General features: G+C 42.1%; 1 protein-coding gene across 3 annotated transcripts in view; it reads left to right on the forward strand.

The window, feature by feature from the left end:
• rptor (regulatory associated protein of MTOR, complex 1) overlaps window positions 1-10,358 on the forward strand; it is a 432,389-nt gene extending 422,031 nt beyond the window's left edge. For all 3 annotated transcript variants that reach the window (XM_085963808.1, XM_085963809.1, XM_085963810.1), the window contains 2 exons: window positions 4,185-4,314; window positions 6,377-10,358. In XM_085963808.1, coding sequence (XP_085819934.1) covers window positions 4,185-4,314; window positions 6,377-6,445 — 199 coding nt within the window. In that variant the 3' untranslated portion in view covers window positions 6,446-10,358. The remainder of the gene's footprint in view (window positions 1-4,184; window positions 4,315-6,376) is intronic.
• Window positions 10,359-19,819: the final 9,461 nt, after the last annotated feature.

Below are 19,819 nucleotides of genomic sequence, written 5' to 3' on the forward strand. Positions count from 1 at the left end.
ATGAGGTGAAGAATATCAGAGCTCCATTTTGTCATTTCTTTTGTTCTCTTTGAGGGAGAGAGATCATCCAGCTCAATGAAACTAATATGTTCTTTTATATAGTGCTCCACATGGAGGCCCTCAATTCTCTTTCTCTGGCCTTGCGTCATTTATAATCATTCTGCGCCAAGCAATGTCTGGGATCGCTTCCCTCTTCAGGCAACTATTTTTGGCGTGTGAACTCCGGATTCCTTTTACTAAAGAATGTTTCAAGTTCAGACTTGATATCTCTTCATAAATCCAGGATTTGGCATAGGAATGCCAAGCGGTTTTCCTGCAAAAGATTACCTCAAATGACTTTGTATCATGTGCGCTCTGTCACAAGTTAGAGAGGGGTCCATAAGGAAGGCCAAAAAGCTCAAACTGTTGAAATACACAATGAAGCAACAACTTCTTTAATGCCAAGTTAGAAGTCATCATCTTTCCTAATCTAGTGAAGGAAAACTAATTAAGTAGGATGGAGAAGTGACAACACCAGAGTTATGTTTCTATCCTTGGGGTTAGCGCTCTAACTGAATCAACATTTATTTCAGCAAAGATGTTTATTTGTACAAAACCAGATACCATTTTTTTTTTTTAAAAGAGACACTGCAACTGTCCAGGTCATGCTTCACTTGCTTAACAAGCGGAACAGTATCAGAAGAAGCTGAGCAGTCTGGAATGTTCCCTTAGCTAGACATCCTTGTAGTAAGATCTTGTACTCTGACCAAAAGACTATCACCCTTGTTTAGTCTGATGCATGGGGTATTGGTTTGCTATTGCCTGGGTGAGGACAGCATTATACGGACAACCTACCATTGTTAAAGAACATGTGGAGTGTCGGATAGCTATGTTAACTAGATCCTAGAAATCAAAGAAATGCCAAGACTAGTCTCATGGCAGACAATGGCTTTGGCGACTACATTCATCACTTTGCTATGTCGTACAAAGTCTTGGTGCCAGTAACGTGCTTTTGCTTAGTGTGTGGTTGACACAATTGCAAAGCAACAGCCGAACCTAGTAACCAACTCACCAGATTCATATGAATGTATGAAAAAGGACAGAAAAATACCATCTGGTCCATTGAGTCTGTCCCATCCAGACAAAGTACAGCCTAGATGTACCATCGACCCTCCCATCCATCCAACCCCCCAACCCAACAAAGGTTACAAAGTTGGAGTTTGCCGTCCAATCAGTACATCTTGCCTTTGGGACAATGATGGCAAGTTTTCTGTGATTTTCACATTTAATTCACAGATAAAGAAAATGCTGATCATTGTCGAGGAATACCTGCCCTTACCAACTTCAGACTTGCTGAGGCCCAGAGGTTTACTCCCAAAAGTAGGCCACCAGGGAAGATAGTAAATGTTAAGTCGATACAAAAGTGTATTCTCTGCAGGTTTCAATTACCGCAGTCCAGTCACAGAAAGACTGCAACTCCGCTGCCCCAATCCCCACTGCTGACAGGAATTTAGAGTCATATTCTACATGTTGAAGTCTGTTGTATCCCAGAGTGCCTTTAGTCTTCCCTTTTAATGTTGGTCTATCAGGGCTTGCAGATCTACAATATTCTTTACAGCAAGGAGTTGGTTTAAAGCAGAGGTCTCTGAGCCATAAGTAGCTAAATGATGTTGAAACAAACTGAAACTAGCTCGATGGAGGAAGAAATGGGGCAGACTCTTATAAATGACATGCTCAAAATTGCAAAAATAATTAATAACTTGCCTGTGATGGGGGTGGTTGAGTTAATTGGAAGTGTGTGTGGAATTGCACCTAAATTTGTCTATTTACCTTTTTTCCCCATCAGTATTTAATTCAAGAAAAGGTTAACACAATTTAAGTTTGTCATGTGTGGCAAAAAATACTGTTGAGTTGTAAGCATAGAATTTTCATATAAATGTATCTTGATTTAACAGTTGCTTGATTTTATGAAGTATAGTTACTGCGCAATCATACATCCCACGCACTCAGCATGTGTTAACATTCATCATACTAAGTTGCATCTTTTAAATATACTGTAGTAACTTTTCAGGATTGTGTAGCTGAGATCATTTCTGAATGTTAGCAAACATTATCGCAGTCATTACGAGGCTAGTCTACAAGAATCGTACCACAGGTAGACTATCCTTTATCCGAACTTCCGAAAACCTCTAAAAACCTAAAGTTTTTTCGTTCAGTGTAAGTCGTGCGCACGACATGACCAGAGTGGCGCACAACTTACGCTGAGCAGGGCAGAGAGTCACAGAGTTCCCTCCTGGGTAGGAGATTGCAGGCCAAGCTGGGCAGTGTGAAGGAGGTACCGGGAGAGTGAACCCAACAATACAGCGGCCCGTCCGATAGCTGCAGCGGCCCGTCTGATATTCTTTTCTCCCCCCGACCCGACCCGAACTGAACCGCGGCCCGTCCGATATTCTTTTCTCCCCCTGACCCGACCCGTCCGATATTCTTTTCTCCCGACCCCCGACCCGAACCGCGGCCCGTCCGATATTCTTTTCAACCCCCCCCCCCCCCCCCCAAAGACCTGAACCGCGTCCCGTCCGATATTCTTTTCTCCCCCACCCGACCCCCGACCTGATTTGCGGGCCAGCTTAGTAGGAGTCAGCCGATATCTGGCTTTCCAGAGAAGCAGGAAGGGGAATGAGACACGGAACAGTTGCAAGAGGTAGCCTGAACTTTTAAAATTTATATTAAATACAAATTTCCCAGTCTTATAATAATACCTTCTAAAAACCGAAACTCAGCTGGTCCCAAGGCTTTCGGATAAGGGATCGTGTACCTGTACTGGGAGCAGCAGCGAGAGCAGACTACTTTCGGATAAGGGATCGTGTACCTGTACTGGGAGCAGCAGCGAGAGCAGACTACTTTCGGATAAGGGATAGTGTACCTGTACTGGGAGCAGCAGCGAGAGCAGACTACTTTCGATAAGGGATAGTGTACCTGTACTGGGAGCAGCAGCGAGAGCAGACTACTTTCGGATAAGGGATAGTGTACCTGTACTGGGAGCAGCAGCGAGAGCAGACTACTTTCGATAAGGGATAGTGTACCTGTACTGGGAGCAGCAGCGAGAGCAGACTACTTTTGATAAGGGATCGTGTACCTGTACTGGGAGCAGCAGCGAGAGCAGACTACTTTCGATAAGGGATCGTGTACCTGTACTGGGAGCAGCAGCGAGAGCAGACTACTTTCGATAAGGGATAGTGTACCTGTACTGGGAGCAGCAGCGAGAGCAGACTACTTTCGATAAGGGATAGTGTACCTGTACTGGGAGCAGCAGCGAGAGCAGACTACTTTTGATAAGGGATCGTGTACCTGTACTGGGAGCAGCAGCGAGAGCAGACTACTTTCGATAAGGGATAGTGTACCTGTACTGGGAGCAGCAGCGAGAGCAGACTACTTTCGATAAGGGATAGTGTACCTGTACTGGGAGCAGCAGCGAGAGCAGACTACTTTCGATAAGGGATAGTGTACCTGTACTGGGAGCAGCAGCGAGAGCAGACTACTTTCGATAAGGGATAGTGTACCTGTACTGGGAGCAGCAGCGAGAGCAGACTACTTTTGATAAGGGATAGTGTACCTGTACTGGGAGCAGCAGCGAGAGCAGACTACTTTCGATAAGGGATAGTGTACCTGTACTTCCAATCTCCTTTTTAGTATTTTGCATTTCATATGTTTATTGCTGGAGTAGAGTACATCTCTTCAAATGTGTCTTCCTTGTAGACTGCTCACCATAACATCCTCTATCTGGGCCACTGCCATTGTTAATGCATGCTTGTGTCAGATGGCAGAGTGTCCAATGCTTTGGGGGGGAGGAATGGAAGCTGATGCGGTCAGACGATGTCAGGTTTCCAGTTTGAGGCGAGATTCAATCTGACAATTCGGTCTATAAACCAAGCCAGGTTCTTTTAGTAACATTCCCAGGACTTAAACGTAAGCCCTTAAGAATATTTCTGCTGGAGAGTTAAGTGCTTGAGCTACTTGGCCAGCTGTCGTACAATTTGCTTGGTTGAAGTGGAATAAATTAGTTCATTTTATTTTAGTACTGTTACCAGTACAATATTGTAATTTAACTGCACGTTTATGTGTAGTGAGAGTGTATGTGTTCAATGTTTTATCACCCAAAAAATTGTGCATAATAGCCAATAGTAAACCTATTCTTGATCTTTCAGTGGCTCTATGAACCAGTTCATAGCTGTATATAATGCAAGTGGGGATGTGATCAGCAATATTAAATACTATGACGGATTTATGGGGCAGAGGATTGGAGCCATTAGCTGCTTGGCTTTCCACCCATATTGGGTAAGTCATTTTTCAGAATTTTTCAGTCTGTGCAGTTAATGTTCCATTGTCCTTTCAACATCTACACTATCTTTCAGTGTGCACAGCATTACATGGCACAGACACGATGAAGATTGCAGTAGCCACCAGTGTCCTCCAGCAGTAGTTCTGTCTATTCTATCTCTGTCTGATGGATCAGTAGCTGGGCAAAGGGCCATCTTTCTGTTTAAACAATTCTCAACAGCTCTTGAGAAGCTGTTGGTGATTTTAAAAGATATATTTAAACGAATCTGTTTTCCATGTCTCGGAAAATACTGGAAGATACTGTAGACAGGTTTCACTAATTGAATGGTCCTCCTTTTTAGTGAAATATGCAGGATTTCCAACTCCTTCAGTTCGGTCTATAATAGTTATAGTTATCTCTCTGAATTCTGGATAAATATTGTCTCAGAATTGGACTTGCCAAAGCTTAATTCAATCCCAATATTAGGAGCATCAAAGAAAATATTCTCTTAGACTGTGCTGTTGTGCATATGTTAATTAGTGGGCACTAGCAGGTGCTTTAGCACACAGATTTCTGCTTGGACTTGCTTGTGAGTAGAACTGAAGAGTCCAGACCAATTTCAGACGGGCTTTATTATTATCTGCAACCTGTTCTTAAAAGAAGACTTCCTACACACCACTGAGACTAGTGTCTATTCCAGCTAAACTATGCATTATTAACTAGAAGAACAAATGTTCAGACAAGTACAGGAAGGCTTGGCATTTTGTTTTCAGTGAGCACTTCTCGAGCTGCTCATACATCGGGAAGCTTCCCACGGTAGTGAAATATTAAAGCCTGCAAATTAGAAATATTCTTCAACCAGTTAATGAATTTTGTATTAAAATTGTCTGTCTGATTATTTCAACAAAGGTGTCATCAAGTGGGACGATACAGGAGTGACAGATTACAGATCTGTTCCACTTAATATCCTCGGCATCCCTAAATTCTTTGTTTTAGTGAAGTCAAAACTTCAGAGGAATTTGTTGAGGAATGTGTTAATCACTCGCATGGTAATTCTGTGCTGCATCATTTCCAGACTCTCCTTCAGTTTTATGTAGTATTAGTGCAGTTCCTCTTTGTGCATGTCAAATGACCTTTACATCTTCCACATTTAGTTTCTTCCTCAAACCATAGAGGTGAAGTTTTAAAATCGTTTTATGTATTACAAAAAGTAACAGTGCATAGAAGTGAATTTTAAGGCAGTTACACATTTGCCGTTCTGGTAACATTCATAAACCAGCCAGGCTTTGGTGTGGTAGTTTGATGCCAGGGCTGTAAAATGTCAATCTCTCTCTAGCCAGAGGCAGCTTACACTCCACCCCTGGTAACTCTCAAAAAAAAAACCAAAGCAGCTTCCTAGTAACATCAAAACTATCTTAGTCGCTATATCTTCATTGTTTCATTCTGTGTTTTCCTGCTGTGCCTGACCCTTCCGAGTCCTGGTGAACATTTTTCCTTACCTCCATCCCTGTTCCAAGTGTATTTCATTCCCTTTTACAGTGAATTTGCTGTGGTTTAAGATCGTAGCTATTCAAGGCAATTGAAAAATACTCCATTTTTAGAAAAAAAGCCTCTAATGGCAAGCAAGAACCTTGAAATCACTTGAGCCCTTTCATGCTGCCTTAGAATGCACTAGTGGTTTGTAATGTCCTTTATGTAGCACATTCACAGGCTGGCTCACCATCCCCAGCTTTCTAAGGCCGTAGTGTGTCATAGCAATATCACCCCAGTGGCAGTAGTGCTTTTTTCTAAAGGGTAAAAATGAATAAACAATATTCTTCATCCCAAAGGTCCTGCAGTTCGTTAAAAGCAATGTTGTGCTAAAATTCTGTGAGCAAATTATCACTGTTCTTAGCTGTAAGCATAATTGTTATCCGCATTTAATTTCTGTTCTGCCGTCTGTGTAATGGGCATAATAAACTAGGATAGGTCTTCAGAGTTTAATTGTTTTCTGGTACTGATAATTATTTCATACTGGTGCCTAACCTTTTCAAGCATTCTAATTAACAGACCTTGATTATTTTGTGTTTTTCTGGACAGCCTCACTTAGCAGTTGGAAGCAACGACTACTACATGTCTATATATTCAGCCGAGAAACGAATCAGATAACAATGAATCACACAGCCCCGCTTAATCCACTTTACGGAATTTGTGATTGATGCATATTCAGATGCTGTATATTACTTCTAATGTACATATCGAATTATTTACTTGAACGTCGGGTGACAGCTGCTGCAAGTCATGACTTGAACAACTTTTCCATTATATACTTCAGCTACTGTAGGACAATTCACTGCAACAGCCATGATATGTCTTGTTGTAAGAACATGGCTGCCAAGCTTTTTTTTTTTGAAGACTTGTCTAGACTTTAAATTTTTTTTTTTCCTTTTGTGAATTAGATTTTAGCATTCAAATTAATATAATTTACCCAATAGTGACTGCCTAAGAATGTTGTAACAACTGTGCATAAATTACAAATCCTATCGGCTCCCTCAGTAGAATAGTCTTGTGCAAAAGACTGATAAAAACTGACTGCTCACCAACCTTATTAAAATGCTCGTAGCTGCTCTGAAGGACTGTTTAAAAAGCTCACATCTTTAATATGGTGTCACTCTTGTGAGCATTATCTTACCCGTAAACTGTGGCAGTTCCACCAAAAAAATCATGATGTTCTGAAACATTGTACAGACTTTTTTTTCTTCCCGATTTTGTTTATTTTTCCTTTTTGTGATTTAATTTTACAAAATAATTGCCAGTTGTAATAGGAAACTCAAATCAACTCGTAACCAATGATGGGAAAGGAGACCTGAGCAGGACCTGAGTGATACACTCTCATCTGTTGTTGAATGTAAATTAAACCATTAAAGGAACTGGAAACTGGTCCTGTGAATGTTTTTCTAGTGATATTTGATGCATCCAATCTTCAAACTCGTAAGCCAGCAAGAAGTCAGAAAGCTGAGAGTTGTGTGATATTGTTGTTTATTTGTCTTTATTTTTTAACATTGAGCTGATGCAGCGTGCATTATTATGGTCTGACATTTGTAAAGCTATGTAGTGAAGTACAGCACAGTATTGTTTTATTATGTACATTACCAATTTTAAACAAATTCAACACTGACTTTTTATTTTAAAACCTGGGCAGTAATGATATTAACACTAGTTAAGTAGTTGCTGAACACAACTGAATTAAACTCAGCTCATAGTAAAGTAAAGATTGATTATTTTTTTTGATGCTTTTAAATCAGTTTACAATACAGAGATAAATACTGGTTTTCATGTTGCCACCCCTTTGCCTTTGATGCTACACAATTTGAGAGGGAAACACCTAATTCAGTATTTCTCATGTTCATTGACTGAAGGTTAAGTGTAGTGCTTTTTTGAATCCATATATAGTTTGAATTACCCTTGCATGGAAATATAATGTCGATTCTACATCACCCCCTTAAGTTGCATTAGGTGCTGTTTCTCAGCGCAACTGTTAGATTGGGAATAGTTTAATGTGGGCTAATGAGCAGAAACTGAAGATGTATTTTACTAATGCACTTTCAGTTTGCCCATTTGCAGCCAAAGATAGTTTCTTTATAAGCCCCTCGTGAATTAAAGGCTGAACAGCTGAAACCGGAAGCACTTTTGTTCAAGCTGAGTTTAAGGATTCATTGTGATGCTGTTAAGCCAAATGTGCTCTTTGGCCGCAGTTCAGTAATTGTGTTCTGAAATGAAAATCGGCTCATGCAGCATTTCTTCACATTACGAACCAGGCGAATTTACTGAAGTGCATTAGCTGACGAGAGTCTGACAAAAAAAACAAATGGAATCCTAAACACTTTATCAAATTTGATATTTGTTTTCAAAAAATGTAGAACAACTTGAGTTTCACTGGGCTGTATTTTTTATCACCTTTTTTACATTGAAGGCATTCAAATAAAACTAAAAAATAATGGGGGAAATGTGAAAGAGAATGAAACTCTCATAGACTGAACATCTGTGTAAATGGGGTTTTGTCTAAAGCATTTATTTTCATCACTGGTACATACTGACATTTTTTCACCCAAACTAAAATCAAATATCTCATGCTGAACGTTTATTTAGTGGCCATCATAGAGAAGTTTAGGTATTTTGTCGATGGCAATCTGATCCACTGCATACGCTACAAATTAAAACTAAATGCTCAAGGGTGTTCAAGGTTTCTGCCTTTGCGCGTAGCATAGAGCCTCGTGGAGCACCCGAGTTTAAATCCATTTTCCCATTAATTTGAATGTTCCTCAAGTGGCAACAGCTCCAACAACAGCCTTTCCCAAGCCTTCAGACCCATGAGATGCAAACAAGACAAATTAGCAAGAAATATAAGTGCAAATAGAATCTATGTTGTGTGGCATTTGTGAGCTGGCTCATCAGACCTTGCACCTCACTGATGGCCATCCCTCGTTTAAGACGAATGCATCTTGGTTGAAGATTCTTTGGAGCTATTAGGTTTTACCTTTAGAAAGCCTGTTTTGAGCGCACGTTGAAGTAATTTCCTTTAGTTGAGGCAGAATGATATACGTTCAGGGTTTAGATGACAATTCATGGACAGCATGAACCTCATCTAGCAGTGCTTTGCTCTGTAGCCTGATGTGGAGCAATGAAATTCTCAAGAAAAAAAAATGGGATTAGGTTGAATGTGTTTGAGTGAAAATTCAAAATCTATGAAAGCTTCTCATCCCTTTGGAATTCTTCCATCAAATAACAATAACAATGTATCACAATCAGTGAAGTATTCAGTGGTTCCAAATGTATTTCAAAGCATAATCTTTAGAATAATCCACTGCACACAGTTATAGAACATAATTTTCCAGAGGTTCTGTTTAAAGAAACTACCGTGTGGGAAAACTAATTGTACGTCACAAATTCAATTTGGTAGCCATGGGGTTGAATTAGCCAATTATTCTTTTTTAAAATACACACACACACACACACACACACACCTGCTTTATGAGAATGGATTGTTGTAACTAAACAAATTCCTCAGTGTTAAGGATGTAGCTATGAATAACTCTTTGATATCACCTGCTTTTGGCCTCGTCCACATTCAATTGTTTGTATTTATGTAATTACAGTCAACTCAAAAATCCACAGAGTCAAGAGTTACTCTACATCTAACCTCTCCTACATTCAATTGTGTAGGTCCTCCCAATGTGGATAACAGCGTCTTTTAATTGGCATTTAAGAGCACACCCACTACAATATGGCACTCTGCCTTCTACTAATAAATGATTCTTTAAAAACAAATCTTGTTTAAAAGTATTTTAAATTACTAGCTTTTCATACATGCATGTCAGTTTGCCACATACATACATACCCATTACTAATTTGCAACATTGTACCATTGATTGGCTGTCTTTGGGTGACTTAACATGCAGTATCAGAGCTGCATGCTACTGCAGTCACCTCCCTGACAACAGCTTAAATGGGTTATTCAGCAGTGTAAATCAGGTGGTTATTCTGCTATGGTGAAACAGGTGGAATTAACAGCAAAATGGGTTTGGTATAGGGCATGCATATAAGTGCATCAATCCCTTTGGAAGATCTCACGGAAACAAAACTAACGTGAATGTGTCTAGATGTTTTTATTCCACTAACCTTGATTTTGTGTGATCTATTCAGTTTCTAATAAGATGTTCTTTTTGTCCATCTGTTGTCTATTTACTGCATATGGATTCCATATGCCGGGCATTAAATCATTGAGGGAGGATATATTGATGTAATACCTCATGAGCCATTGTTTTGTATGTCTGCTTTTTAGATGAAAATGCACAATTAAAACTATATTGGCGAATAAATCAAGTATATCTGGGTCTGCATCTTCTTCAACTTGAAAATTTTAATTGCGTTTTTCTGCACTAGTAAGGTGTTTTTCTGGAAAGCCAATGGGAGGACACCATGTTTCTGTGTATCCTATTAATAGCTAAGTTTAGATCTTTTTTTAAATCCCATGTGTCATCAACAACCTGCTTCTATTGAAATAAAACTTCATTGCATTGTTTATCCTATTGTTGTTGCATTCAGCTGTAGTTTGACATTAAATGTGATCCAGTAAACAACCACACCAACCATGGCTTCTCCAGAAATGGATGTGAACAGCAGCTTTTGAATGATTACTGGAAGATAGAGAGTTAAGGATTTGTAATTTTACAGGCTTTGTGTAAGGAGTCATCTGAAAGGTCATCTTCCTCGCTAAGTGTGTTTAGGTGGTAAGTAGTTGTGAATGTGAACCCCTTTTGCGTAAAATGTGTAAGTGGGGCTGCTATAGTTCATAGAATGATAAAGTCACAGAATCTTACAGCACAGGAGGAGGCTATTCGGTCTATCGTGCCTGTCGATGTTGGTTCATCACGCTCTGTTTCTATCGATGTGTGAAATCTCTCTTTTTTGGAGGGGTGATTTATTTGGTCTCATCAAGGTGAATGTGTCAGTGCTGGGGATGGAACAGTTTTTCTGCCAATTGTAAGCATAAAGCACTCTGTCATAAAGTATAGAGCAATCTCATGATTTTTCAGAATTCATTAGACTCGGGAACAGTGCCGATGGATTGGAGGGTAGCTAACGTTACCCCACTATTCAAAAAGGGGGGTAGGGAAAAAGCAGGTAATTACAGACCTGTAAGCCTTACATCAGTTGTGGGCAAAATGCTGGAGTCCATCATTAAGGATGAAATAGCGGAGCACTTAGCAAATGGGGACAGGATAGGACAGAGTCAACATGGATTTACAAAGGGTAAATCGTGCTTGACTAATCTATTGGAATTTTTTGAGGGAGTAACTGGTAGAATAGATGGGGGAGAGCCAGTAGATGTGGTGTACCTGGACTTCCAAAAGGCCTTCGATAAGGTCCCACATAAAAGATTAGCATGGAAAATTGAGGCTCATGGGATAAAGGGAAAAGTTTTGGCGTGGATAGGGAACTGGCTGTCAGATAGAAAACAGAGAGTTGGAATAAACGGCTCATTTTCTGAATGGCAGGCAGTAACAAGTGGGGTACCACAGGGATCTGTCCTGGGCCCCCAGCTGTTCACAATTTACATTAATGACCTGGATCAGGGAGTCGGATGCAGCATTTCCAAATTTGCAGACGACACTAAACTAGGAGGGGGGGTGGGCTCAGAGGAAGAGACCAGGAAGCTCCAGAGCGATTTGGACAGACTGGGCGATTGGGCGGATAAATGGCAGATGCACTATAATGTGGACAAGTGCGAAGTTATCCACCTTGGGTGCAGGAACGGGAGGGCAAATTATTATTTAAATGGCAATAGATTGGGAGAGGGGGAAGTACAGAGAGACCTGGGTGTTCTTGTACACCAGTCACTGAAGGCGAGCATGCAGGTGCAACAGGCGGTCAAGAAGGCAAACGGTATGCTGGCCTTCATAGCAAAAGGGTTAGAATACAGGAACAGGGATACCTTGCTGCAGCTGTACAGGGCACTGGTGAGACCACACCTCGAGTACTGTGTACAGTTTTGGTCGCCTCATCTGAGGAAGGATGTTCTTGCCATGGAGGGGGTGCAGCGGCGATTCACCAGGCTGATACCAGGAATGGCGGGAATGACCTATGAGGAGAGACTATGTAGTTTAGGGATGTACACACTGGAGTTTAGAAGATTGAGAGGGGACCTCATAGAAGTGTATAAAATTCTGACAGGTCTAGACAGACTGGATGCAGAAGGAATGTTTCCCTTGGCGGGTGAGAACAGAACTAGAGGACATAATTTAAGGATAAGGGCTAAACCATTTAGGACAGAGATGAGGGGGAATTTCTTCACTCAGAGAGTGGTGAACCTGTGGAACTCATTGCCACAGAGGGCAGTGTACGCCAGCTCATTAAATATATTTAAGAGGGAATTAGATATATTTCTACGGGCAAAAGGGGTTAAGGGTTACGGAGAGAAGGCGGGGACGGGATACTGAATTAAAGGATCAGCCATGATCTCATCGAATGGCGGAGCAGGCACGAAGGGCCGAATGGCCTACTCCTGCTCCTATCTTCTATGTATCTATGTAATCTAGTGTAGAGTAAAGTTGCCCATATTTTGCCTCAACAATGTGAGTCAAGATTGTCAACTTAGTCCAAAGTTACATGTCTCTTTGTGCTGTGGCCTGTGCTGGATTGACCCTTCCCTCCACCCCACTAAGCCAGCAGAGGGCAAAGTTGTTTCTGGTCTGGATTCAAACCTGAAAACAACAATTCATAAAAAAATGTGATTTGAGTGTGCAATTAAAATAGTTGCGCTAAGTTGTGTTTGTTGGAGGGGCAGAGAAAGAATGACCTTACTCTTTAATCCACAAGCCGACCTCCGATTTCTCTGGAGGGTTTATTTCACTCCTCTCCTGGAGATGTTGACTCCTTGCCAGGGCACGGTTGCACGGACCCCAGCTACCCGCTGGTTCGTCACCAGCGTGGCCATAGAGTACCACCCTGTTCAACTGTGGAAAACATGTCACCCAACACATGATTACTATCAGCAGCAGTCCCTGGATAACAACCAGAAGCGGGAACCCTAGCTGACGGTTTTTCTTTGCTCCTCCAACATTCAGGAGCTGTGGCGAATTGTATCCCCACTCCCACTGCCTTTGTTGGATTCAGCTAGCTGGGGACGAAACCTGGGACCAACATTCCCGCTAAGCTGCGCAGCGGTCTGGAGATCCCGTGCAGACCATTCACCGGCTTTTCAATTCAAGAAACCACGCATGGGAAAATTTGCATAGGCCGCGCAGTTAAAGGGACTGCGCACCCAAAAAAATGATAGGGAACATTGCCTGGGACCTTCATAGATTGGGTCAGGGAAAGAGATTTCACCACCAAGTAATTGGGACTCTTATTTCTGTTTTAAGCTATAATTTTGTTATCAATTATATCACTTGATTAAACACATGTTTCAAAGTGGTTTTCGATTAGGCACTTTACAGCCTTCTGGACTCAACATAGAGTTCAATCATTTCAGATCATAACCTGGCCCCTATCATATATATATTTTTTATCCACACTTTTTGTTTGTGCTTTCTGTTCTTCCCTCCCAGAGGGCAGCTGTCTCTCATTCTGCCAGTGCAATTTACACTTCATCTAGAGCCATCCTTTGTTTCTTAACCTGTCCCCTTACCATCTCCTTTTTCCTTGAATGTCTCTTAACCTCTCCTGCCTTCTATCCTATCACAGACCTTCCCTATTGTTCTTTCATCCCCTCCCCCCTTTCCCAGCCCCTACACTTGCTTAAAAATCTGTTCCATTTCCTGCTTTTTTCTAGTTCTGACGAAAGGTCATCAACCTGAAACATTAACTCTGTTTCTCTCTTCACAGGTGCTGCCTGACCTGCTGAGTATCTCCAGCATTTTCTGTTTTTATTTCAGTGGCTGTTATTCAGTTACCAGACAAGAGCCACTAACTCCTTTGAAGGCATCATTGGGGCTCTTCTGTCACTGTCCCACTTATCTCTATTGCTTGAAAAGCATGGAGGACTTTCTTTCAGCAGTGTGGAAGTTGGCAATTAGCCCAAGAAGATTTTTCTGTTTAAGCAATAGCGTTCCGTCAGGATGGCTAATATCCTCCCCGTGGTTTTTTCCCAATCCCAGTTAGCTGCCACGTGAAGACACAAAAAGGCTAGTCACTTCCCTGTTCAAAATTGTGGCAGTCAGTCTACCACTTTCAAAGACAGCTGAGAACACTGTGCCCACCCATGCTCTTAGCTAGGTGCATGTCATGTGAAAATCCAAGAAAGGATAAGTAAGAGAGGACATCACACCCTTCAAAACCAAACATTGAATTAAATAGAAGTGTCAGCCAGTGGCTCAGTGGGTAGCACCCTCGCCTCAGCGTCAGAAGGTTGTGGGTTTAAGTCCCACTCCAGAGACTTAAGTGCAAAAATCTAGGCTGACACTCCAGTGTAGTACTGAAGGAGTGCTGCTCTGTCAGAGGTGCTTTTCGGGTGAGACGTTACACTGAGGCCCTGTCTGCCCTCTCAGGTGGACATAAAAGATCCCATGGCACTATTTTGAAGAGGAGTAGGGGAGTTATCCCCGGTGTCCTGGCCAATATTTATCACTGGTCGTTATCACATTGCTCTTTGCGGGAGCTTGCTGTGCGCAAATTGGCTGCCACGTTTCCTACATTACAACAGTGACTATACTTCAAAAAGTACTTCATTGGTTGTAAAGCGCTTTGGGACAGCCGGTGGTCGTGAAAGGTGCTATATAAATGCAAGTCTTTCTTAGAATGTACAGCACAAAAACAGACCATTCGGCCCAACCAGTCCGTGCCGGCGTTTCTGCTCCACTCGAGCCTCCTCCCATCCTTATCTAACTCTATGCTTATCTAACCTCCCCTTAAATAGATTGATTTGCCTCACCCACTCCCTGTGGTAGCGAGTTCCACTCTGGGTAAAGGAAGTTTCTTCTGAATTCCCTCTTTGATTTTTTTGGTGACTATCTTATATTGATGGCCTCTAGTTTTGCTCTTCCACACAAGTGGAAACTTTCTCTCTGTGTCTACTCTTATCAAAACCTTTCTTAATTTTAAAGACCTATTCCGTCATCCCTCAGCTCAGCCTTCTCTTTTGAAGAGAAAAGAGACCCAGACTGTTAATCCTTTTCCTGATGGGTATAACCTACTAAACCAATAGGGGAGATGAATAAAGTCATATTTGATTAACCGGATGGACCTCTTGTGGATCGAACTCAGGCACACTGTTGAGGTAAGGACCTGTGCTCTGTAATTGGCCTTTGCTATCTGTGACATGGCAATCTTTGGAGCGATGGGTGGCAAAAGTGAAAAGTTGGTCCAGTCTCAGAACTTGCCTCGATGAGCGTTAAAAACGTGCTAGAAGTCAATAAAAAGGCACTGCTGTGCAGGGAGAACATTACCCAGCAGCTTAATTTTCTACTTTGTTCGGTAATTGAATATAGTTTGTGAAACACAGCATAGACAATGAAGCTAAAACCATCTGGTTTCAGTCCAAGAGGACACTAATGTGGAGTATGGAACTGTGAGACCGCACTATGTGCAGTCCTGTTGACTGCTGGACCTTGAAACCCTATCATTTTTCAACCTTGATCTGATTTGCCACACTGTCGGAACGAATTTTTTTTCTAGATGCGGATTTGATCTCAAAAGTACTTTTTTTGCTTTTCAAATCGAGCTTAACTACAAACACTCCCCTTTGAGACAATTTTTGAAATTGAGAAGTGCAGGCCCATTGTGAGGTTGAAAAATAGAAGCCAACATGGGGTAAATCAGGAGGCACCAAGCTTGGGGTTTAAAGAGTCTGAAGATAATCCGTCGCCAACATAGAAACATAGAAGATAGGAGCAGGAGTAGGCCATTCAGCCCCTCGAGCCTGCTCCGCCATTCAACGAGACCATGGCTGATCATCCAAATTCAGTACCCTGTCCCTGCCTTCTCCCCATATCCCTTGATCTCTTTAGCCTTAAGAAATATATCTAACTCCTTCTTGAATATATTTAATGAATTGGTCTCCACTGCCTTCTGTGGTAGAGAAATCCACAGGTTCACCACTCTGGGTGAAGAAATTCCTCCTCATCTCAGGATTACTGCTTTTTCTGACTAATTTATATGTCCATTCCTTGGATCTTATGCTATCCCTAATTTCCCTTGTTAGCCACGGTTGAGCCACCTTTTTTGATTTATTTTTATGCTAAACAGGGATGAACAAATTCTGTAGTTCATCCATGCGATCTTTGAATGTTTGCCATTGCCTATCCACCGTCAACCCTTTGAGTAACATTCCCCAATCAATCCTAGCCAACTCACGCCTCATACCATCATAGTTTCCTTTATTTAAATTCAGGACCCTAGTCTCTGAGTCAACTACTTCACTCTCCATCTTAATGAAGAATTTGATCATATGATCACTCCGACCCAAGGGGCCTCGCACAACAAGATTGCTAATTAATCCTTTCTCATTACATAATACCCTTTGCCTTAGTGACCCATTTAGTTTCCATTGGAGCTAATCTGCGCCTCTCCCACCCCCATCACCTATAAGCAACTGCAGTAGAAAACAAGCAGTTCAATGAACATTTTGGTATTCAAGTTGAACATGTTTTTTTGAGCAGCAAAGGGCCTGTTTACCATGAAGCAAACAGGTGCTGCAGGAGGAGGACACCAGGGATACTAATGGGGCTTTGTGAGTCCACAACTAGGGTTCACGGACTGCTTATAGAACATTGACCATAGCTTGACTACCTCTGGGTAGAACGGAGAACTGAGGAGTTAAAAAGTGCCACAGTTTTGATGCCATGGGAAAGAATGAGTAGGAGACCAACTCGATGGGCCGAATGGCGGCCTCCTGTGCTGTATTCTATGGTGTGATCAGTCTTCATTTCAGCACAAGGAAAAGGAAGAGTAGAGCAGTAGCATAACAATAGTAGAGAAATTGGAGTAGCGGTGAGAAGAGAATGTGCATAATGATGACCAGCTTGATCTTGTATCATAGAAACATCGAAGATAGGAGCAGGAGTAGGCCATTCAGCCCCTCAAGCCTGCTCTGCCATTTAATGAGATCATGGCTGATCATCCCAATTCAGTACCCTGTCCCTGCTTTCTCCCCATATCCCTTGATCCCTTTAGCCTTAAGAAATATATATAACTCCTTCTTGAATATATTTAATTAATTGGCCTCAACTACCTTTTGTGGTAGAGAATGCCACAGGTTCACTACTCTCCGGGTGAAGAAAGTCCTCTTCTCTGTCCTAAATGGCTTACCCCTTATCTTTAGACTGTGATCCCTGGTTCTGGACTCCCCCGCCATCGAGAACATCCTTCCTGCATCTAGTTTGTCTAGTCCTGTTAGAATTTTATAAGTTTCAATGAGATCCCCTCTCATTTTTCTAAACTCCAGCGAATATAAGTCCAATCGACCCAATCTCTCCTCATACATCATTCCTGCCATCCCAGGAATCAGTCTGGTGAATCTTCGCTGCACTCCCTCCATGGCAAGAACATCCTTCCTCAGACAAGGCGACCAAAACTGCACACAATACTCAAGGTGTGGCCTCACCAAGGCCCTGTACAACTGCAGCAAGACATCCTTGTTCCTGTACTCGAATCCTCTCGCTATGAAGGCCAACATACCATTTGCCTTCTTAACCGCCTGCTGCACCTGCATGCTTACCTTTAGCGACTGGTGCACAAGGACACCCAGGTCTTGTTGCACTTCCCCTTCTCCCAATCTATTGCCGTTCAGATAATAATCTGCCTTCCTGTTTTTGCCTTGCATTTATCCACATTATACTGCATCTGCCCAATCACACAAACTGTCCAAATCATACTGGAGTTTCTCGGCATCCTCCTCACAGCACACACGCCCACCCTGCTTTGTGTCATCTGCAAACTTGGAGATATTACCTCTAGTTCCCTCGTCTAGATCATTAATATATATTGTGAATAGCTGGGGTCCTAGCACCGATCCCTGCGGTACCCCACTAGACACTGCCTGCCACTCGGAAAAAGAGCTGTTTATTCCAACTCTTTGCTTCCTGTCTGCCAACCAGTTCTCTACCCAAGTCAGTACCTTACCCCCAATCCCATGTGCTTTAACTTTACATGCTAATCTAATGCGGGACCTTATCGAAAGCCTTCTGAATGTCCAGATACACCACATCCACTGGTTCTCCCTTATCTATTCTGCCACTTACATAAAAAATTCCAGTAGATTAGTCAAGTACGATTTACCTTTTGTAAACCAATGTTGACTTTGTCCGATCCTGTTGCTGTTTTCTAAGTGCTCTGCTATTACATTTATAATGGACTCTAGCATTTTCCCCACTATCGATGTCAGGCTTACCGGTCTATAATTCCCCATTTTCTCTCTACCACCTTTTTTGAATAGTGGGGTTACATTAGCTACCCTCCAATCCATAGGAACTGTTCCAGAGTCTATAGAATTTTGGAAGATGACCAGCAATGCATCTACTATTTCTAGGGCCACTTCCTTAAGTACCCTAGGATGCAGATTAACAGGCCCTGGTGATTTATCGGCCTTCAATGCCGTCAATTTCCCTAACACCATTTCCCTACAAATACTGATTTCATTCAGTTCCTCCCTCTCATTAGACCCTATGTTCCCCAACATCTCTGGGAGGTTATTTGTGTCCTCCTTTGTGAAGACAGAACCAAAGTATGTATTTAATTGGCCTGCCATTTCTTTGTTCCCCATTATAAATTCCCCTGATTCTGACTGCAAGGGACCTACACTTGACTTCACCAATCTTTTTCTCTTCACATATCTATAGAAGCTTTTACAGCCAGTTTTTATGTTCCCTGTAGGCTTACTCTCATACTCTATTTTCCCCCTCTTAATTAATCCCTTTGTCCTCCTTTGCTGAATCGTAAACTGCTCCCAATCCTCAGGTTTGCTGCTTTTTCTGGCCAATTTATATGTCTTCTCCTTGGATCTTATGCTATCCCTAATTTCCCTTGTTAGCTACAGTTGAGTCACCTTTTTTGTTTTATTTTTATGCCAAACAGGGATGAACAAATTCTGTAGTTTATCCATGCGATCCTTAAATGTTTGCCATTGCCTATCCACCATCAACCCTTTAAGTAACGTTCCCCAATCCATCCTAGCTAACTCGCGCCTCATACCATCATAGTTTCCTTTATTTAAATTCAGGACCCTAGTCTCTGAGTCAAATACTTCACTCTCCATCTTAATGAAGAATTCGATCATATTATGATCGCTCCGCCCCACGGGGCCTCGCACAACAAGATTGCTAATTAATCCTTTCTCATTACATAATACCCAGTCTAAGATGGCCTGATCTCTCGTTGGTTCCTCGACATATTGGTCCAGGAAACCATCCCGTATACACTCCAGGAATCCCTCCTCCACAGTATTGTTACTAAGTTGGTTAGCCCAATCTATATGTAGATTAAAGCCACCCATGATAACTGCTCTGCCCTTATTGCACACATCTCTAATTTCCCGTTTAATACCATCCCCACCCTCAGCATTACTGTTTGGGGGTTGTATACAACTCCCACTAACGTTTTCTGCCCCTTGGTATTTCTCAGCTCTACCCATACAGATTCCACATCATCAGAGCTAATATCCTTACTATTATGTTAATCTCCTCTTTAACCATCAATGCTACCCCACCTCCTTTTCCTTTTTGCCTATCTTTCCTGAATATTGAATACCCCTGGATGTTGAATTCCCAGCCTTGGTCACCCTGGAACCATGTCTCCGTAATCCCAATTATATCATATCTGTTTACATCTATTTGCGCAGCTAATTCATCCACCTTATTACGAATGCTCCTCGCATTAAGACACAAAGGGGGAAAAATTCAGTTGGTAGCGCCACCCATTAGCGCCTTAAGAGGGCGCAACTAGCGCCCGGGCGTGGTGATATCTGCGCCTCTCGCAAAATTGACCAGACATTTTGCAGCGGCGCTAAACAATACCGCCACGATCTCCTGTGCCGGCAGATTGTGACGT

This window comes from Somniosus microcephalus, chromosome 21 (genome assembly GCF_052327205.1).
Source record: "Somniosus microcephalus isolate GS21.2 chromosome 21, FLI_Smic_1.0, whole genome shotgun sequence".
Classification (NCBI taxonomy): Eukaryota; Metazoa; Chordata; class Chondrichthyes; order Squaliformes; family Somniosidae; genus Somniosus; species Somniosus microcephalus.